The 23,351-nt window shown below is 39.8% G+C and overlaps 1 protein-coding gene across 6 annotated transcripts in view; it reads left to right on the forward strand.

The window, feature by feature from the left end:
* Positions 1–23,351, forward strand: part of pkp4 (plakophilin 4) — a 119,488-nt gene that overhangs the window by 72,452 nt on the left and 23,685 nt on the right. For 4 of the 6 annotated variants that reach the window (XM_088083191.1, XM_088083189.1, XM_088083190.1 and 1 more), the window contains 5 exons: positions 3,101–3,127; positions 11,872–12,042; positions 17,516–17,726; positions 19,349–19,481; positions 21,916–22,129. In XM_088083191.1, the coding sequence (XP_087939317.1) occupies positions 3,101–3,127; positions 11,872–12,042; positions 17,516–17,726; positions 19,349–19,481; positions 21,916–22,129 (756 nt within the window). The remainder of the gene's footprint in view (positions 1–3,100; positions 3,128–11,871; positions 12,043–17,515; positions 17,727–19,348; positions 19,482–21,915; positions 22,130–23,351) is intronic. The other 2 variants (XM_088083192.1, XM_088083193.1) reach the window with 1 other exon arrangement.

Below are 23,351 nucleotides of genomic sequence, written 5' to 3' on the forward strand. Positions count from 1 at the left end.
ACACACACAGCTATTTATAGTGTTATCAGAGCAGACGCCCGCTTAGACTCCCTTAGACTCTATTTACAAGTGTTTATAGAGTTTTGCTGCAGTGTTTTGAATACAAAAGGTCCAAGAGCAATAGCAGTAGTAAAATACAGTGTAAAACCGGAGAGGAAAAGAGTACATAGTGTTTTATTTGCTCTTCCTTCATTTCCATTCACTCATAGCTGTGTGTATGTCTCTATCTTGTGTTTGTGTGTGTGTGTGTGTGTGTGTGTGTGTGTGTCTGTGTCTGTGTCTGTGTGTCTGTGTGTGGTGTGTGGTGTGTGTTTCTGTGTGTAAAACCACACCTCTAACATTAATAAGAAATATAGAGAAAACCTTAAAACAAACATTAAATGATGTAATGCGTAAGATATTTTTTATACACAAACATAACTGTACAATTAAAAATAGTCATAAAACATTTATATTTGTGTACAGAGACTGTGCATGCTTATAATTAGCCTGCGTACATGTCAAGTGCTGTAACAGATCACTTCTACAACAGTTCAAAAGAAATACTTGGTTTCCTGTAGCAGGAAATATAATAAAAAACAGAGAATTTATGGTAAAATAGAAATCGGAATCCTAATTTTTGTTTACATTTTCAGTATCTTTTTTCTCTACCTTTAATAATTACCTTTCCTGCAAATAATAATTTTGCAAGAGATGAAAAAATAGAGGAGCTGAAAATCAGCTTTTTTGTAAAAATAAAATTAAATTAAAAATTCTTAATTCAGGCTATTAATGTAAGTTATCATTTGTCAGTGTATATTACCTTAAAAAAGGAAATATCAATATAATTTTTAAAAAAGTATCAAACACCTTTAAAACAGGTATTTTGTGTTTCCTAGCATGTAAAAACTGCAGTTATTCAACTTTGTAGGCTGCCATATTATTACTTTCCATAAATTCCCCTGAACCTCTTGAGTAGAGGATCTTGTAATACCAGCTGTAAATATTTGGACAGCGATACATTTTTTGTTGGCTTGCTGTTGGCTCTGTGCTCAGCATACTGAAACTGAAAATAAACAGTGACTGCGAGGTCAGCGGTTGTCCTGGAGTGCAGCCAAAACGTAATTCCTGCAAGAAGACAAATATTAGCTCAAAGAGTATAATAGACTGATAATTGTAGTGAGGTTTCATTTCAACAATAGTAGTCACAAAATATGCACCCATACAGCTAACATGGTTGTGAAGTTTGTTTTTTTTTTTTTGTTATTTCATTCTAGTTTGAAAGAAGAAACAAGCTCCAGTGAGTGGGATTTAGAGATATTAGATATATTGGCAGAGAAAATTTGCTTTCTTAAATGTATAATCACCCAAAAATAGAGATGTTGTGTTTTCATTACCGCAGAATGAGCTGTTTATATCTACATAGGAAGCAGGTTCTCACCCACAGAGATGGCCATGCTGCACCGCCATTTTTCTACAGTAGCCTAGAGTGGATGAACCAAACACTGGCTCTAGACAGGGATATTCACATTTTCACATCAGCCAACGTAGTAAGCAATGCCTCACAACAAATATTGTTAGAAAACACTGATATTTTTTAGTTTTGTTTTTTTTTTTAATGTAAAACTGCTTTATACTGCGTTTTTACTGGTTGTATTCACCTGGTCTGTTTGTTTTAGAGAGGAAGAGAGCTCTACAGAAAGCGAGGCTCCCCGTAAAAACTTCTTAAGCAATGAACACTGAAATAATCCTAAAGTCTCGGTCATACAGTCGTACAGTACTTTCCACATTTAATGTCTGCAGACTGCTACAGAAGCACATGCGCTTATATTCATAGTACAATTGAGGGTCCGCGTTAGCGCCCAGCAGTAAACAGAAGACTGGACGAGGAGCTCACTGTCCTCCTACTTCCAACAAGACACTGTATCAGGAGTGAAAGTGTGTCAAAAATCTCAACTTAAAACTTCAGTTGCAGCTGGCTTGTCTGCAGTGTTTTTTAGAGTTTAGAACAAGTGATTGGAGCATTTGCAGTTTCTTGCTTCACTTACAGTCACAAACAACGGGCTGCACAAGCATGTCTGCGTAGGAGTCCGTGCACTTTTTGTGTGAACATTGGTGGATTACAACATTTATGTCACACGGACCAAAGTGGACCCTTGCGGACCCTCGCGGACATGTTGTGGAGTTTACGTTTGGCACACGGGAGAGAGTTTCAGCCGGTTGCACTCTGCAGTCCTCTCCGCTAGATGTCTCTAAATCCTACACACTGGAACACATTTCAAGCAGGGTTTAGCCACCGGAAGACAAATACAATATTTTCATCCACAGTTCAGTCGCTCTTTATATTGAGCACGTTTATCAAGAATATTGGTTCATTTTAAGTATACATGGTGTTTGTGCAAAGGCAGTTTCAATTTGCAGGTACGCGATAAGCAATTTAATTATACACCCATGTAGTGAAATAATAGAGAAGGTAGAGAAAAACATTTCCACAACACATAATGGAGTCCCATTCGTAGCCACTATTTTCAGGAGTGCATTATCACGGCGATATTGTGGGCACTCACCGAGGACAAAGCGAGGTGGCCATATAGCTGTGTGTGTTTGTATGTGCGTGTAATTTAATCAGAACTGTTGAGGAGATCAGGAAGATGATAACATGAAAACCATACTAGCCTGTGTGTGTCTTCCTTTGTAGGACTGGCGAGTATTTTTTAACCAAACACATATCTTGTTTAAATCTGGAGCCAAGCAGTTTTTCCCATCAGCCAGAGGAAGAGGACAGCCTGTACTGATTCATTCTCAGCTCTCACTTTTTTAGGTATCTCCTCTAGATAAGAATGTAGCTCTGACAAATAATGAAAACCACAGTTATTACACCAGAAAATCATACCTTTTGTTCACATTTCAGTATTATATGAAGGGATTTCAGCCAGAGAGAGAAATAAAACTTGTCATTTAGCTGGTAAAAGAAAGCACAATTCCACCATTAAAGCCAAGTGCATTTTTGTTTTCTTCCAAAACGTAAAAGAGGCACTTGTTCAGCAAATCACTGTATTATGGTTCCAAGGTTAATGGACTGTTTTCTGCTTGACTTCATGCTGCCTGGGGATATCCTCAGATGCCCTGGTTGACGATGACGTTCAAGGTGAACATTTTTGGTTGTTGACAGTGGTGTCCCATCATCCTCATTGTGTTGTGTTTGCATGTAGGTGCTGCATGCACATGTACCTTTTTTACATGTTCTCTGTTAAATAATAATCTTTATCTAACAGTCATTTCTTCCAGGTTTATTGTAGTGTTATCAGCTTTAGTAGCACATGCCACATTGGGGTTTAGCTGTCAGCAGTAGAGCTATGATCGACATGAACCTGCATTGTTTTGTCCAAGCCTGGCCTTAGGGGGAACCATGGCAGCAGTTTTGTTTCTGAGCCAGATTTAAGTGCAGAATTTCTAAAAATCCAATGCAGTAACACATTTGCGACATCTTTCTAGAACTGTACATGACTCAGAATTATGTCAGTCAAATCAGATTTTGCATCTCGATACACATATTTGACAATTTCTTTGTTTTTTTTCCATATAAAGGTTGAACAGGGCTCAGTCGGATGGTCAGTGTGACAGTGGTATTCATGTAATATAGTAAACAAACTAACAGCTCTAACAACAGATCACAAATGTCCAACAAAATTTGTTGCCAACACACCAGATAATAAACAAAAGTCAGAGACTACAGCATATTAACTTGGTGTGAGCTGTAACCTCACCATTTCTAAGCAGAAGAGCATTCTCTGTCCTCCTGCATGTCTGCAGCTGCTTGAACCAAAGAGTAGTGTGAAAGTCAAGAGTGCACAATGCGCAGCACAATCTGGAGGCCAGAACGTCCTCAGAAGTACACTGCACAGCACACTGACCAGCAAGGCAAAAAAACCCCAAAAAACACTGCTCTACTTTAAGCAATCTTAGCAGACTGATTACTTAAAACTGTATGTGTTTTTATTTTCAAGCCTTAAGAAGGTAATTAAAACAATGTTGTTATACAGTAAAGATAAGCAAGTTTAACTTACATGTATTTTCTACAACAACACACATTACGTCACAAAAATATACAAATGAGTAAAAATGTCCTGGGTTCTTATTTTGTCTAGTAGTTTGGCTGAAAATGCAGACATGTGACTGCTGCTGGGGTTTGACTGTAGAACTATCACCAGCAGCTTGTTTTGGCCTTGGTACTAGCTCGTGTGCTAGCAAACTCTAAACTCTTTGTCTTCTTAGTTGAGCGGTGCCGATGGTCAGACAAGAAGGTTGTTGTGTTTTCCAGCCTTCACTGGTGCAGGATACCTGTAAAAGATATCAATCTGCTCGAAATCCATCTCAAAACAGGTTTTGTACAAGGTGCTAGAGGTGCTTGAAGGACTTGAATTTGACACAGGATAACAGAATGATAAACTAGGGATGAACATGTAAAAACATCAAACCTAAGTTGATGTATTTTTCTTATAATGCACAATGAATGATATTACCTTGCGGACAAATGCGCAAGGTAAGATGATTATTACAGGAACACATCACCCAAATTCATCAGTTATCATAACTAGATTATTATACTGTTGCTCCGGTGCTTTTTGGTACGTGCAGGGGCGAGAACCTGCACGCATTTGTCCACGCTGAACACCGCACGGCACCTGCTGTCACATCATCCACCCGCCACTTCTTCTGACGTTCATTCAATAAAGTTTAAAAAAACAAACCAAAAAACAAAGTTCGTTTTCTGGAGATAAGGAGATAATATCTCAGGAAAACAAACTCTGTTTTCTCGAGATATTGAGATAATATCTTGTTATAACGAGATAATATCTTGTTATATCGAGAAAACGGCTTGTAAAAAAAAAAAAAAAACACGTCCGCTTAGGGCTTCCGTATATTACATACACTAAAAAGCATTTTATTTAATGTCTTCATCTGCTGGTGGGCCATCATGATAATCGTATACATAATATGAGTCTTGATGATCATTGAAATTAGTTGGGAAACAAAGTGAATATATCAATATTGGTATCATTTATTGGCAAAATGAAATGTTATGTATCAGCATATCGGATGTTGGCAAAAAATTCAATATAATGCATCCTTATGATAAACTACTTTACTGTAAATAGTCAACACCAGGATGTTTCACTAGCCTGAACAACATTCACACCAGAGCAGTGTCAGCTGCACCATTTTTGAACTGTAATTTGGCAGTAAATAAGCAGCAGTTAATTAATAGTAGGCTGACTGTCGGCCCTGTAGGCATGGTTGCTCATTTAGGTATTTGCACAATTTTCTTCCGACATATAGTTGTGGAAAAAACAATTTCATCCTTGAAAATAAAAATGAGTGCTTAAGTAAGTACTTGAAAGTCCTTGAATTTGACTCACCCCTGTCTGTGCAAACCCTGCTTAAATCACAGAGGCAGTGTGACCTCTCCTCACCAATCCTCCTCTTATTTGTTACCATTCTGTCAGGTGTTCATTTTCAGGTGCGTTTTCTGGTTCCTGTAAATAGGCAGTTACGTCACTCTGCTCTGAGCGATGATGCCTCGGGCAGACACAAATGAGTTTTCAGTCTCTGTCCTTTGAGCAGAGTGAGACACCAGCCTCGTTCTCGTGTTGTTCTCACGCTCCTGTCCCCCTGACTGTCTCCTTTTCTCTCACATACACTACAGTGGAGCCTCACTGCTAACACAGTAATTTGTCACAAGTGTTTGATGAGCCATAGTAGAGGGAAATGGGATGATCATGTGATCAGGCTCAATTTCAAGCATTTGGCAAATTCCATCTGACAGCCTAACCTTGATATTGTTGCTGTTGGTGGTTTTCTGTCAGTATCAATCAGAGGATGTTTTGCCTCCTTTCTTCACCTTTCTCTTGCTCTGGTTTCCTTTGTTTTCCTTTCAGCAGACTTCTCTCCCTTTACTCGTATTCTCTGTCTCCTATCTTCTCTTTTCCCCTTATCTGCTTTTTTCATACCACCCATCTGGCTCCCCTCCCTCCACTGTCATTGGCAGGAAGTCATGCCTTCCCTCCGCTGCTGAAAAATGGAAAATGAAGACAAATTGTCCCTAATAATGTGCTCATTACGCTCAATGTCCATTTCAAAACAGAGCAGGACAAAGAAAGAGTGAGTGGAAATAGCATATCTGTGTGTGTCTCAATCTGACAGCCAAGTCACCGTGGTACACTTTCTTTTTTACAGCTATTCTCACTTTTAACTATAACGACTTTTTCTGGTGATCATTCCAGTTCTCTTGTTTGTTTGGAGAGGGATTTCGAGAATTATTTTTGTTGAGGAATTCAGTCAGCTGCATCCATTTAAGTGTTTGTTTCTCCAGAGCGAGCACGCGCCAAGCCCGCCACCGCCCTTCATCTAGTCTCTGCCAAGTGCAATCTGTTAAAGCCACGGTGAGAGGGCTGAGGGGGAGAATTAAATGACTATAACGCACCAGGAATGTGGGCCATTCATCCTCAATAGACAGCAGTATGTTATTTCTCCCTGACAATTTGCAGATGCTTTTTAGAAGTGACTGCAGCCCTTCTACCGGGGGAGCAGAATAAAGAAGGCAGACGGATTAGTCTCCTCTAAGGTTGTTTGAATGTTGCTACTTTCAGGAGTCAGGCTGCTGAGTGGGAGAGATATGCATGAAGGCACCTGTGCCGGGGAGATTCTGTCCCTGTCTCTTGGTCACAGCCAGGCTTTACACGGGATGAGAAGTCCCTGGTGGTCCTAGACGGCCTCATTAACCCTCCTTTCATTTTCATCCTTTCTTTTCCTCCTCCTCGTATATTCTATCACCGCTTTCTTCTCTGGTGCTCCCGCCTTTTCCTCGTGTCTCCCCGCTACCTCCTCTCTCTTCATATCCTCACCCCCTTTAAACCTTTGAACAAGAGAAACTGAACTGATTTCCTGCCAAGCTGCTGCTAGTAGCTATTGTGTGCACCACCACAGAGTAAAAGGCTTCCTGGGCTATTGAGTGTGCCACTATAGCGCACAGCAGCAGCAGCAGCAGCAGCATTATTCTGTTTTACTTCACACCTTGCACAACAACATGCCTGCTATTTCAAAGTACTTGTTTCTATGTAATTCATAGTTAAGTTCAAGTTTTGGTCTTAATAGAATCTGTTGATAAGTATGAAATTGTGAACCTGCAGTATATATTGTAGCTGCAATTTATCATTTAGCACAAAAACACAAGAGGACACTAAAAGCTAAGAGACATTCACCCTGGAGTATCTAAAACCCTCCAAGCTGCTCTAAAAGCTTTACATTAAGAGGTGCATTGCTTTTGTTAATCAGTGTTGAAAAAATGCACTATTTTTTTTAAATTAAAAACATAAAATTAGTTTTTATTTTCACCAAGCAGTTCTTAAACAATAGGGAAGTGAGCTGGTAGCAGGCGTGGAGTGGGACTGCTGTTCAGCGTGTGGTCAGCAGGAGGGTGGGGTGCGATTGGCAGGGGCCAGCCTGTTGCATAGGCAAAGTAGGCAAGTTTTTTGATTTTGGAAATCAACCAAAACTGAAAATTCGGAAAAAAAACGTCAACTTGTAACACAGCCCCCACAGTTTTGTTCATAAATCCAAGGATGTCTGTAAATGCTGCTGCCCTACACAAAATATGTCTGTTAATATAGAGGATTTAGAAGCTAATCTAATACTGCAAACCTGATCAGGACACCCGCTGTTCAAACTTCAGCATTAATGTTTCTAAAAAGTGGTTTATCTGTCTATTAAGTAGACTCAAATGGGAACACCACCTAAATAAGAATTCCAACATGTTTTTTCCATGGCTGAGGAAAAGTTAATCAATATTTGTGAACATGAGCTACATCAAAATGAACTTTATTTCATGGTAGTGTCCTCAGTTTTGAAACATAACATGTTCCAATATACTGAAACATGCTCAAACATCTTTCAACATTTATTGTCTGTGGATCAGCTGCAGACTTTATACCCTATGACATCATAAATTTAAGTTTCACCACTCTAGTGTTTAGATTTGGGAGAGTTTTTCATGTTTAATGATGTTGTCATAGACCATTAGGAATGACATGTATGAATTTTGAAAATTGGTGTAGCTCTCCTCTCAGGCCCAGACACGCTAAACTGACATCAAACTAGTGGCGTCTGTGTCTCTGCCACAAAGACTACAGCCAACGGCCAACTAGCATGTAGGTTCTGCACTTGAATGAGAGAAAATCACTTTCCATAACAGCAGGTGGCAGTAGTCTGTATGTGTCATTCAAAAAGAAGACTGAAAGTAGGATTCAAGATGCTAGATGCTAGCAAGTTACCACATTACAACATGACCTGAGTCTGAAAGAACAAAGTAAGCGTGCATTAGCAAACGAAACCACAAACAACTACAAACTATTTCTCCCTAAGAAATTAATCGATAATAATTTCATATAACACATTTATTTTAATACTTGATTCATTTGCTTTCCTTACCTCCACTTTCCTTCTCCTGCACTGAGCTGAACTGTCAATGAGAGCAACTTCACTTTCCAAATGGCTCCGCCATCTCCAACGCGGATTCAACATGCTGAGTTGGTCTAAATAAAAGCCTAGGGCGACAGACGCTCACCAACGACCCAGTATTGACCAAAAGCAGACCGTCAGCTTGGTGCTCTTAGCCAGTTCATAATCTTTGCTGCAACCATCTTTTAAACTCACCAACCATTTCTCTATTTAGTTCATGCTCCTCTGCATTTGTCATGTAGCTGGAGGTTAACAGGGTCTATTGATGCCCCCTGCAGACCTGAACTTCTGAACTGCCTTGTGCTTCAGAGGTCAGCCTCAGTCTGGCCCTCCATCTACATCTAAAATCTTAAGTCGCCTTTCCCCCAGAGGCCCTCTGCTCCCAAAGGAGGCAAACATTATTATTTAATAATTTCTTCCGTCTCAAACTGTGACAAGAATCCCTCATTTAGCTGGTTCTGCATGGCAGAGCTAGTGTTCATCGGCAGTCTGCGCCTGAGCTCGCGCAGTTGGAGAGGACCCAAGTGACGTTTTGGAGGCTCGTGGAATGTGCAATGAGCAGTTAGATGCCAGCTGTATACTGGTCCACTGGGCTTCACAGCATAGTGAGCTTCACTGATGTGAAATTTTGCACAAACACAAAAACATAGCAATGCAGAGTGAAAAAAATGGAGATTAAAGAAAAGCATATCCACCTGGTCTGCTACTTCTCAATGTGTCCTCAATTTCTTCAAATGAGTGCGTAGTCCATCAAAAATTCATGGCATCTGCAGAGCTTCACAGTGAAATCATGACCATTATTGTCCTTCTTGTCACAATAACACATTCACCCCAAGTTTGATTAAATCAGGAAAATGATGAGCTCGATCATGCGGTAATAGTGGTCCATTTTCAAGCATTAGATCTTCATTATTTTCAGTTTTGCAACTTACCAGTCCATCATCCATGTCCTATACAGCGATATTCAAGGTAATGTGGGGCTCTCTCTCAGGAGACAGAACCATTAGATTCAATTTTGGACTATGTTTTAATCATAATAATCTTTTTACTTATTGCTTTTTGGTATAATTGCACATTTCTCCCTGTCAACCCTGCTCACCCTGCTGGGGAGTGTGTAGACAAACAGGCTCATTTAAACTGTCAGCAGTGGGTTTCACAGGAAGGAGGATTTTATTACTCCTTGGCTAATGGGAATAATGATTTCAGCACTTTGAGTTGTGACAGAGTAACACTGAAAACTCCAGAAATGTTATTAATTACATCTGAAAGCTGTGTTTGTAATGGGATTTCGGGGCATTTTGAGGATGGTTGGGTGGGAATGAAGGTGATTGGGTGAGGAGTCTCTAAGCCGTGGGTCTTCTTTAAATGAACAGACTCAGAGTAACAGATGCTGTTGCCTCAATCTGCTGTTACTGTCTCACATCTGGACTGAATCTGAGTCAGACAAGACTTGCTGCTTCACGCTGCCCCCACAGTCTGTTTTTATAGTGACTTTTGTTGTAAAGTATTTTCAATTTGGCCGCTCAGCTGTGTGTTTCCTTTTCTCACCATCATCAGGTTAGCTTTTTCCTGTAACACAGATGTACTAACATCTGCTCTGATCGGTTTACATTCTTCTTGGTCCAATATGGTTTGGCCTTCATCAGTGGCTCATTTTACCCATGTAGTGCAGAGCAGTATTTACTATCTGCTTCCACCTCGTCTTCCTCCACAAGACAGCTGTCTGAAAACACCAATGCAAAACTAATAAGCTAGAGTTCTGAATCATACATGTTCTCAATTTGTTTATCAAGTATTTAAGATTGTGTCATTATATTCACAGCGCCAATGGTTGGATAGTTTGATTGTTCATTTCTCCACAGAGGTCTTTTTAGTGCAAATACAGACTACTTAGTTATGTCCTCTTAGGCAGGTGCAGAACATACGTGAATGTTGCAAGGTAAATGATAATTGGCCGTGGTTGTGTTGTGTTTAAGTACCATGCGTGATATCAGCACTTTTGTACTTCCCTGAAGTTTGCTTTGTGTGTCAAGGATTTCCAGCTTTACAGAGAACTGGAAACGGGATTTATATATGTGATTTTTAAGTCTTGGAGTGTCAAAATTAAATTTGGACACCATAGTTTTATTATTCTACCATCCTGTGCTTTAATTTTTCTAATGGATGTGATATTAAATTGGAATATAAATTTAGCTGAGGTATGTGTGTGGGCAGTGTGTATGTCAACTTCATGCAGTGTTGATTAACAATAACAGACGGTGGGAGAGCCAATTGGTACTTTTAACTTTCTATGCCTCTGCACTGTTAATAGCTGTGGCCAGAGACATTATTTTTTTCGGGTTGTCCTTCAGTCCGTCCCATTCTCGTGAATGCAATATCTCAAAAACGCTTTGATAGAATGTCTTCAAATTTGGCACAAACATCCACTTGGACTCAACAATTATGGATTTTAGTGGTCAAAGGTCGCCTTGACCTAAAAACTGTTTGGGTTTTTTTTAAATCAAGAATTCAGCTACTAATCGTGACGACATTTCACACAAATGACAAATAGGATAAAACTGAATTGATGACAAGGGCAGAGCTCATCTCTGCTGTGATGTCATAATGCAGTTCAAGTTTTTTATTGTTGGAAAAGAACCATGTTTATTTTTTGTATGTTTTAGCCAGTATTTCTTAACTCACATATACTTATTTACTTCAAAAATATTTTAAATATGAGCTATACATTACGGACAGTTAAATCCCAAAACAGATCCTAGTCCTGTGTTTTGTGAGTATGTTTTTACTGTTTGTTTCCATTTATTTTCACCCAGTGTTGAAATTAACTCACAGATCAAAATCTTATTTGAGAGAGGTCACAGTGATATGAGCATCACGTCTGCTTTTATTCTTGTCACTGGTGCATTATTGTTGTATGTTAATGCAGAGCAGACTCTGCATATCAGTGAACCACATTGTCATGCAGCAATGACATTAACTTTGACGACAATTAAAGGAGACATGTCATTTACTGTGATTGATTACCTAAATCAAGCAAGTATCAAGTCCCTTAAACTGATTTTCATTCCTTAACAGAATAAATGGAAATCAGTGGCTGCCTAAAACAGCTCTGTTTCTGTTTTCTTCTTGTCTACCCTCTTATTTCATACTTGGATATGTTTTAGACATTTATTCGATACTGTTTCAAGAAAAAAATCACACTAAGAAGCTGAATGTCATTCACTGCATCCCTCAATGACACTTTGACAGCACACATGGGAGTTCATTGACAGCTGGCCCAAACCTTTAACGCTTTACTTATCAAACAATCTGTGTAATCAGCAGACCATTCTGCTGCTAACCACTTATCCACTAACTATTCTCCTTTGCCTCCAGGAATAAGGAGCTCATACGCCAGTCAACACAGTCAGCTGGGCCAGGACTTAAGGTCAGCCATGTCCCCTGAGCGCCACATTGCACCAATCTATGAGGATCGTACGTTCCAGGGCCCGTTGTACCGCAGCCCCAGCCACACGCAGCAGGGCACCCTCTACAGGAGCACCTCAGGTGAGTCCCACATTATTTAAATGGTAAAACTGCAAAGGCAAGTAAAAAAAATCAAAAACTACAAGGACAAAGTTAAAACACCCACAACGAACATGACACCATAAAACACAACCAACCTACACCTGTCCTCGTGTATTACTTAATTGCCTCTCATTTATTGGCTTTCATCTTAAACTGATGTTCATTAAAAGTTTGTATTTAACACGACATACAGTATTCGTGTTAAGAGGACTTGAGGACTAACACGAATACTCCTGCTATTGTTTTGTGAATTTAATTTGCATTGTGGTTATGACAAAAGGTTCAGGTGCTGAAAAGGTCTGCAAGTGCAGCAATGAAGTGGTCCCAGTTGAAGATGATAATTATAAAGTAATTGTCAGTAAACATATTATTTATAGGAGGTTTTATTCCAAAATGCTCATTGTCCTTTTAGGACTAAAGATACATTTTTCTTGGTATATTCATGTGAGTTTGCCTGCTGGATTATTAGAACAACAGCAGAAGTGACAGTAAAACTATTTTTTAAGCCTTGTGGTTCCCAACCAGTGGTGGAAGTAGGGATGATAACAATTAATTGAAGTATATGCAACATGTGGCTGTGAGCATTAATTGGGGAAAATACATTTGTTTGAAATAAGCAAAGTCTTTGTTTTTTTTTTTTCAAATAATTAATTGATTAACTGATTGTTAACTTTACCAATAATCATTAAATGCTTACGATTGCCTAGTTGGGGGAACGCGCATTATTTGGTGATCATATTACATTTGTCAGTAACACAAAAAGCAAACTGTTTCCTTTTATTTATTTATTTATTCATCTAATGTCATTGTGTGTGTCCCTTTTTTACATTCTGTGTCTGTCCCCTCTTTAAATCCAGACATTTTTGCGGATCTGCAAATGCAGTCAGAACTTGTCATGAGTAAAAAAAAAAAATTTCTTTACCAGCAGTTTGAGTAGTCTGAGTCGCTTGGGGTGTATGATAAATGTTTCAATCTGATCAATGGATAAGCAGCTTCAGGGTGAGTCAAAACGAACTGTTCAACCCAGCGCAGTGGGTGGTTAAGTTTCACTTTCACTGTACCTGGTGTTTTGCTGCTCTGTCTGTGCCCAGATTCCGCTCTTCGCTCTGAGAGTTTCAATGAATAACTTAATGCTCCAATAGTACTCCTAATGAATAGTCCAGCTCCAAAAATACAAGATCAGTACGCTGCAGCAGATGTTTTAATGTTCGCGGGCCACCACAGATAATGACTGTGGGAAACCCTGATGCATGTCAGGTGATATTGTGGAGTAACAACAGTACTGAGTAGTGATTAAGTAAAGTTATTATTTTATTTTTTTTTCTTTTTCAAAAAAGTAACAAGTAATATGTAAAACATTACCTTTTTTGAGAGCTGACCCCCAACACTGTTCTCAATCATGAGCTAAAGACAGGTCCCAGGCCAAGGAATACATCCTACCATGCCACAAGGAAACACTATGACAAGTGTATATAATAATTTACACCTTTAAAGGCTAGTTTGTGGTCATTACCTTAAACTTTGCATGGTCTGTCTCATTTTGATTTAATTTGCCATCAGTACAGGAGGGTAATCAGACTGTCATTAGCTACTTGATCAGCATGCACTGTGTTCCTCATGCTGTTTCACCAAGATAACTAAAATGACTAAAACACAAAAAGCTGGAAACCTCTGCTACATTTAACAGATGATACACATTGTGTTTTGTTTTGAGTCTGTGTGTGTGTTTGTGTATGTGTGTGTGTGAGAGAGATTAGGCTATCAAATGATATCCAGACCAAATTGTCTCTCCTTTTTGCTCACTCTGCCTCTGTATCGTCATGCAGGTCAAGATAAGCACATTTTTTCCTCTCATAATATTTTCATTTCAAGCTGACCCATCTTCACTTTAAGAGCACTTTCTTGTTTTGTGATCTAGCTCAGATGTTCCCTTCAAGTCTTTTCCATCCAATCCACAGCCCCTTGACTCTGCTGTTTTGTCTTCCTCAAAGAACACACTTTCTCTGTCCATCTGCCCTTTAGCTCCACTGCTACCCATGTTATGTCTTTCTTTCTCGCTTTTTTCTCCTGCTTTCTATTTTTCTTTCATTTTGTCAGCCTCTCCTTCCCTGCCTCTTTTCCATTCCTCGCTCCACTGTCAGCAGAAAGGGTGAGACATGAGTTAATAGGCAGGTACTGATATGTCATCCTGCCACAAAGGAGTCCATTACCCGTGTGTCACACTGAGAATGAGAAGAAGGATGGAGGGGCCAGGGGACAGCTTGGTTACCCACATCCACAGCCTGCTCTCTTCCAGCTCTCCTGATGTTGGCATTCTCATCTCATCATCCCTCCTGCCTCAAATACACATGCTTAGTTTGCACTGACACACACACATACTCCTTTCAGCCTTCTCCTTGGCACACAGGAGATCTGCTTAGACCGATAAGTTCACTAATAAATGCTATTGATGCAGTGAAGAAGCCCCCAGACGAGCCTCTATAATGTGTTTATGCCAGCTATATTGAGAATAGGCGAGCGGGGTGGAGCTGGAAGGGCTGTTCAATATGGAGTCTTTGTAAGAGCTACCTCATTAGAAAAATCCAATTTTGATGCCAGAGTTTTCTTTGTTATATTGTGAAATGAAATTTCAATAGGCCATTTTCCACCCACTGGCTTTCCATGTGTTCTGTGGATTTTTCCGGAAGCTTATGCTGTACTTCTACAAGTGAGAGCAAGATGTCACTAGTCCAAATCCCAAATGCACGTTTGTCTTGAACCTTTAAGTTTTATCTTTCCAGCGGCATTATCAACGGCCGTAAACCAAAATAGGTCTGGACGCAATTGGATAGACCCACAACCAAAGTCCTGTACATGTCCAGTTTTGTAAACCCGCACCCGCCCACAAAGAGGAGACCCGGAATATCCATGTCAAATCTGGAAACTCCTCGACCTGTTAATTCTTTAAAACTTGGAATGACTTTTCTTGTGCTGCTTTCAAAAAAAATGAGCAAATTGGTAAAAAAAAAATGTTTAACAAATTAAGTAGATTTGGAAAATTACTTTTACGTAAAGCTTGGAAAAAATGTCCCAAAAGAGAAAAATCAATATTATTTAAATAATTATTATTTGCTCATTTTCAGGTGATTTCTTCATAAGATTCTCATTGCCTTCTTTCCATGTTTTTGAAAGAATTCAAGCCAATTTGCTCAGGTGTCAAAGGGTTAATAGAAGTCCCTCAACCTGAGCTGTGAATAAACAAACAGGCAGCACAATCACTCACTTTAAAGTCTTTTATTTTTGAATGAATGAATTCAGATCATACATAACCATGACCATGGTTTATCAGAATCAATCACCAACCATGCTGCTTCTATAATAATAATATTGTCCGCAGTCGCTGCTTTAAGCTGCGTTCTCTGTTCTTGAATCTCAAAGCCAAGGAAAAGTCTCTTTCTGCGTCTGATACCAGAATGGCAAGCACAGCTTGAAATTCTGGCAGCTCATTACACTTGATAATAGGCAGTAGGTGATTTTGATGTGCACTGTAATTTTCATTTCTGAATTTTCCCTAAAAGAAAAACATTTTTGTGCGCACCAAATACCAAATACCAGCGGTGGCTACAGTGACGTTCCCCATTGGTCTTTAGACTCCCGTCTCCCCCTAGTTCTGCATTTTGGCATTGCCATCTGGTTTTTTGGAGCCAGAAGTGACCATATTTGGATGAGAGGTTGGAGCTGTGGAGGAGTGACGGGCAGATCTGACTCATAGCCTTTAGTGAAGCGTCAAAGAAAGCCTGTCACTCAAGAGATCTCGCCCTTAAATAGCTTTTATCCTTAAATAGCTTTAATGTAGCATAAATGGGTGAGTTATTTAAAAAAAACATCCTCCACTCTGTCATGAATGTTGAAATTATCTATAGTCACCCAAAACCATTTTTTTTCATGTTTGTTTTATACCATAAAGTTGGGTATTATTTTGACATGGGTATCTATGGAAATTTACTCTGTTTTGGAGCCAGTCTGAAGTGGCTATAACAGGAACATTTTTTTTCTACTTCAGCATTGGATTCATTTTTCAGCCTCAGAGGAAAGCATGTGGTTCCGTGCATTTAACTCTTCTATTTCATACCTATGCCTGTACTCGAAAATTTATATAGACATATTTTAGACCTGTTCAACAACTTTTTTTGCTTTTTACCAGCAGATGTTTTTGCCATTAAAATTTGAATATGGTACTTCAACAGAAAGTTCCCCATCAGCTTCAGCCATCTTGGTTGTTTTTTAAAATGCCTTAATGGCACTCATTTAGGTTTATGGTCACTGTAGTATCCTAGGCACCAGGGTACACAAGCCATGAATTAAGTCATTGCGAATTTTGTGAGCACGAAGGCTCCACAAGTTGTCAATCATCATATGAAACACACCCCATATTAGATAAATATTTGTGATTAGTGCAACCTGGGCCAGGTCAGCTGGAAATCTGTTTGAACGGGACAGAGATTAATAAATCTGATTTCCAGCAAAGAAGCACGGATTTGAGATAGTTGTAGTAAAATGGCAGAGCTACACTTTGTTGTTTATAATTCATCCTCCAGTGTCTTTTGCTCTGTTTTGGGAGATAACCATATTGCAGGGAAGTGCTGCTGCCCAACATAGAAGTGCAGTGATGTGAGAAATTGTGTTTTTGGAGCAGCCCCACAAGTTGACGTCGTTGTCTCTGGTAGGAGGGAGTGTGTGCATACACATGCCCAGTACTGTTGGCACTCTGATACCGATCTGACCAGCGCAGCAGTCACGCTGCCACATGTCACGTGGTGAGAAGGAGGGCTAAATCCAACCAGCTTGTTTATGCAGTTCTGTGTTTGTGACCCATTGTGTTAAAAAAAAACTAGGTCATAATATCACTAGGAGCAAATGAAAAAGGATGAAGACGACTGAAGCGAGATGCTGTCAGGCTGAACATTGGACCTTGTCTGGAGGGATAACTTTTTTTCATGTTCGTGAAGATTCTGCTTTACTGATGCATCTCTGACGGTTTTTGGAGCTTGTCATGGTTTACCATCGCCTCTCTGCTGTGTTTGGCAAAGTTAGCTTGAGAACACAGTGGTGCAAAGAAGCGAGAAGGCGGTAAAGAAAGGATTGGCGGATCATTGAGCAGGTTGAGTCCTCAAGTCCTCTTTGGAAAGCAGCAGGATCCCTCTGGTTAAACACAATCTTGTAAAAACAACATGCAAACAGCCTCTTTGAAGAAGAAGACTTCTGCTTTGTGGAGCCACAGGAGCTGTGTTTTATCCTCATCATTAATTTGTTCCAGATTTTAGAAGTTGCTGAGACTGATGAAACAGCCGGATGTTTGTATTTTCAGTTTGGTTTAAAGTGGTATGCTACCAGTGAGCAGAGTTTGAACACTGCTAATCTCACTTATGTGTTTAAACTTCCTGTCTGAAGCTTTTATTTTTTTGGCCCTCAGGTGTGGGGAGTCTCCAGAGGACACCCAGCCAGCGCAGCACCATGATCTACCAAAGAAACAACTATGCTCTTAACACAGCAGCCACCTACACTGATCCGTATCGCTCAGCTCAGTACCGGCCCTCCGATCCCAGCTACACTCGCCAGGCTGTCGTCATGGACGATGGTGCTACCCGCTCACCCTCTATAGACAGCATTCAGAAGGATCCCAGGTATGTAACAATTTACTGTGTGGACGTAAGCAGCGGTTAGTAGCCAGTATGGCGTAGCAGGAAACAGTCATCCAAAGGGACTACTTATGCTTACAAGGCATCCCTGTTCTGCTGGGTCAACACCAGTGTCCTCTTACTATTCAAACAGGGAGCCCCCTGGGTAGTTGCATGCAGCCCAGGCTTTTAAGCCGCCTCTACTCTGCCTGGCCTCTTAACAATGGACTCTCACATATGCTAAAGTGCTGCGTCTACTCTTGTCGCAGACGTGTAAGCGTGGAGAGTGGGTTGACCTCTGCAGTAAACCCCTGACCTTGCACATTGGGAGCTTTGTTTACACCCGTGTATGTTGCTGTAGTGTGCTTGAAGAGAGTGCAGCTGAAGGGGGGGTGGGGCACCATGTCCCAGGTCTGTGCAGGAAGTGTGTAAAATTTCCTCCTTGAATATTTAAGAGGATTTCTACTCAGGGAAATTTGCCGCTTTATGTTGCAGTGTAATTAAACTGTTTGACCAGCCTGCAATAGCATAACTGTCACAACTCAAACACCAGGCGCCAGATGCATAAAACTCTGTAAATTCACAACTAAAACTGTTGTGTATGCACAGAAGCAGAGGTGTATATTGCATACTGACATGTGTGCCCCTCCACCATCATTTCACCTGTCAGTGAGAAATACAGTGAAGAAAGTTCCGTTTCACCGACTGTGTTGCATCGACGAGGTTTTCCAACTGTGCAGAGCTGCCGTCATTATGCACGGTTGTGGATATTTTGTAGCGTCTACACCACTAATTCATCATATTCCTGCAAATCATTGTCACAGTGAAATCTCGATAGTCATTATTAAATGTCAGTAGGATCAGTGGTTCATTCACAGCGCTAATGTGCAAACTAACTTAAAAAAATGCTCCAAATGATAAAATTAAACAATAACTAACAGGGACATGAATGTAAATGGAAAAAACATGTTGATATTCATCATTCATAAATAATTTTACAATAACTTTATAAATGCACCTTTGATTGACATTTACAGAATGCTGTACCTTGAAACATTGTTTTCTGTATCTCTACTTATATTAAATTTCCATATCATATTACATACAGATATCTCAGCTAAAACTGTGTGCAGGCCTGCTCTGAAAAATGTATAAGCCGCGCACATTCTCACCGCACATTCCTCCTTTGTAAACACCAGTTTCTGTGTGGGAAAAGGCACACCTATGGTTTTTGTGGATACACATTGTTTATGCATCTGACCCCAGTTATCTCAGTTTCCCACCTATTTTTTGACACTTTTGTGTCGAAGAAATGTTGATAAGAAACATGTAACAGTTATTGACTTAAGATTGCCAAAGTTCCTAAGTGTACTTCGAGAGCCAATGCAGTCCTCACTTGTGTCTTTAGTGTGCTGCATACAGAAAAGCAGCAATCCAAGTGTGACCAAAGTGGATTGGTATATAGAACCAGATGTGAATGTAATTTTTCGGGCTTATCGGTTTATCCTGAGGTGCTGAAAGTATTCATTTTAAGGGAAACTGTGCCTGTGTTTTCTTTGGGTTTTTTAAGGAGACAACTTTGATTCTGCCGTCATTCTGATACCTTTGCACCCCACCTGTAATTTTAGGGAGTTTGCTTGGCGTGACCCAGAGCTGATGGAGGTGATTCACATGCTGCAGCATCACTTTCCGTCAGTGCAGGCCAACGCAGCTGCCTACCTGCAGCACCTGTGCTTTGGCGATAATCGAGTCAAGTCTGAGGTAGGTGCTGTACCACTGACGCTATACTGTGTCTTATTAGAATGACTGTCGACATACTGTATGTGCTCTGCCACCTTAACTTCTGATAATTAGAGCACATAATGGACAATGTTTGTACTTTCATCAGTGCCATGTGTCACTTTTAACCCTGTGAACTCTGAGCAAATTTGTGTGATTTCTTTCAAAAACATGGGAAAGTGGAAATGAGCAAATTGGTAAGAAATGTTCCACAAATTGCCAGAAATTAGTAGATTTAGAAAATTATTCTAAAAGAGCTAGGGAAAAATGTCAAGGGCAAAAAAGCTATTTAGAATTATGCGACAACATTATTCATTCTGAAAACACTGGCTTTTAGCTGTTTTCTTCTTCTGCTGCTCATTGCCTTCTTTCCATGTTTTTGAGCAAAATCAAGCAATTTGCTCAGGTTTCAAAGGGTTAAAGGGACTCTGCAGGTTATTACGGCTTAGTGATTATTTTGGAAGCTCCAATTACTTGTTCTATTCAAATGCAGTAACATTGCTAAAAAATGGTCCAACAATTCCAAGTGTGCAGATGATCTAAAAGTGCAGATGATCTAAAAGATTGTAAACAGAACTCCAATAAAAATAGAATTTTATTTGGAAGAGAAAACAAAGGCAAACAATTCTAATGACAACTCAAACTATTGGTAAATGTCCATCACAGTTCACAGACCAACCTTCTGGTCTGAGCTCGACCTCACATACTTGCTATAGTTGTGCAAAAACTTACAGTTCACTTTCAGTTTTACTTCTGCTAAATCTGCCAAATCCACTGGCTAATCTCATTCTTTCTTGTTGCATGATAGAGCCTATTTTTAGCGCTTTTCCCCTTTGGAAGACCCCAAGCATAACTCTGGTGTGTCAGTGTCATCATATCCAATAGAACTGAAGTCCAGAGCCACAATAATACAACCCAAGTTTTGGGTCGAACTGTCTGCCCAACACTTTCATCCAGACTGAAATATTTTGATTACTTTTGGAAGGATTAAGGGCATTAAGTCAAGTGCAGGTTGATATGAGAGTACATTTGCCTCCCATCAGCTTCGATTCAATGTGAGCAAAGGCGCAAATAAAACATTTGCCTCAGGTGGCAAATAAAATTTGCGTCTTTGCATCGATTGGAGTTTAACTGTGAATTGTGACCAGTGAAGTCGCAGCCTCAACCAGTAGCAAGTAAGTAAGTGGTGGAGACACTGATTGTTGCTGTGTATAACTAGCTAATATTGTATGATATTGGCCATGAAAAATACAAAGTGTTTCACATGAGAAATGCTGCCTGACTGGCAGTGAGTCAGTAGACAAGCATGGAACAGCAGGAAATGGAAATTTGTCCCAATATCACCATATTTATATACACTTATTTATTTGCAAGAGAGATAACATTACTGACACAAGCTAGCTTTCTGTGTATTGCACTCTGCACTGCCCACATTCAGCATGTTGCCTCATGTGTAACCGTACCCTTGAGATAAAAGTTTCGCACAGACAATCTTGGTCCACAGAGGATGAAGCCTCTATCGTAGATTCATACACTTTTGCAGCATTTTCACTGCATGGCTTTGTTTTTTCAAGCAAGCTGAGCCGATACTAGAACGTGGATTCAAAACACTGCAGACCACTGACCACTGACTGTTCAGAGAGGATCGTCACTTGTGCAACATTGGGCATCCTGCACAAACCTGCCATTTTTATATGATAAAAGTGCAGATATTCCTCTGTTTGGTGGCTTATGATAGGATTCAGCAAGTGTCACATTGAAGACGATGTCATAGCGGTTTCACGCACTGTCACTATGGCAAAGGTTTATTATCTGCAGTGGAAAATGAAATAGAGAAAAGGATCTGGAAAGCAAAAGTGAATTGAGTCTAGCCGAACCATGCTTTTGAAATGAGGCAGTAGACATAACGGCACATTCTCACTGCTCACTCATGCTCTAAACCCATGAAAGTACACCCGTGGCATACTGCAACAGGATCCCATCGTTTTTTTACCCTCAAATATTAAAGGTCAAGCTTGTCGTCTCTCAGCCTGATGCAGAAAGAGGAACAAGACATCAGTGATAGAGAATATATTTTTTTACTCTCAGATGTCAGATTTCATTCTATACCATGAAAAGCAGGCAGCTTATTTTGGTAGAGCTATCTCCTCCTAGTATGTTTTATTCTTCTCTACAGATGAAAATGTTAATTTAGTCTTTTAACATCTCCTACGGTGAAGGCTTTCTTCTTTGGTTGTGGATTAGCATTACTTTTCAAAATAATTTGTATCACAGTATGAATAATATCACAGTGCGTGGATGAATCTTGTCACATGAATAAATGCATGATTTTTCTCTCCACAGTATCAAATATGAAAAAAATGCTGTTAGTGGTCAGAATCATTTTCCCTCCTGATCTCACGCACATCGTCCACAGGTGTGTCGACTGGGAGGAATTAAACATCTGGTGGACCTGCTAGACCACAAGGTCCTGGAGGTCCAGAAGAACTCTTGTGGAGCTTTGAGGAACCTTGTTTATGGGAAAGCTATGGATGAGAACAAGATCGCTGTGAGGAACGCAGGAGGGATCCCTGCTCTGCTCCGCCTGCTGAGAAAGACTGTCGATGCAGAAGTGCGGGAGCTCGTCACAGGTAAGTCAGCGTGTGTGGAGGACATATCTGCTTTAAAACTGTGAGCTGAGTCATCTTTACACATTTTTACACAGAATGATGATCCATTATCATGCTGCTTCTTCATCGGGCATGAAAAGAAAGCAGAAGTACACTTTATATCATCCAGGGTTTTGAACAATTATTATTTTTATTTCTTTAATTTAATTTGATTTAATTTTATCAATTTAATTTTTTTAATTGATTTAATGAATTTAAAGGAATCAATTTATCCACAAGACGATCATTTGAAGATCACTGAACCTGTGTTTAATAGTAGCAAAACTAGATCAAAACATTTGTTTACAAATTTTCATACAACTCTTGAATTATCATTTTAGAGATCTTATCAAGATCGCTCCTGGGTGCCACCCGTTTGAGGTTTTCTAGGCATGTCCAACTGGTAGGAGACCCCAGGGTAGACCCTGAACATGCTGGACATATTATATATCCAGGGTTCCCATGGTCATGGAAAACCTTGAAAAGTCATGGAAGTTCACAGTCATATTTTCCAGGCCTGGAAAGGTCACGGCATTAGTAAAAAAGTTTTGGGAAAGTCATGACATTTTATTGTGTATTATGAAATTGCTTCAGTAATTAGCTGTGGATAACCTTTGACGAAACGTAACATAGCAGCAAATTTAATTTCTCCTCCCGTCGACGTCATTTAGCTCTGATGTTTTTACCATAATGAACTTCTTTTCATTTCTCCCACGCTCCATCTCCTCTTCATACTTGCCAGCTGTCTGAAATTATGTTTGCACATAGCTTTTATCTGATATGTTTGAAAAATTCCAGGCAAGTAGGAAGAGAAAAAGGGAATAATTGTGGGTCTGAAGTCACGGGAAAGTTGAAAATGTGTGGGAACCCTGTATACAGCATGTGGCCTGGGAACGCCTCGGGATTCCCCAGGAGGAGGACGGATGCGGATGGATATTTTCAGTACTAAATTAATTTGAAAGGTCATGGAAAATTTCTTTTTAACTTCCCCCCTCAACACAAAATCTGAATACTGTCAAACTACAGTGGACTTTTTTCATACTTTTATACTCATGCTATGATTTTGTGGCTTGTGTTAGAAAACATCTAACCCCTGTATCACCATTGCTATGAGCAAAACAAGTTTATGTAATGATCTATCACAAATGTTTGCCACTTGTGGATTCTTCTTTCACGGTTGAGACATACAAGAAACACACAAAAA

The sequence above is a fragment of the Plectropomus leopardus genome, chromosome 10, assembly GCF_026936395.1.
Source record: "Plectropomus leopardus strain MGB_pleo_1.0 chromosome 10, ASM2693639v1, whole genome shotgun sequence".
NCBI lineage: Eukaryota > Metazoa > Chordata > Actinopteri > Perciformes > Serranidae > Plectropomus > Plectropomus leopardus.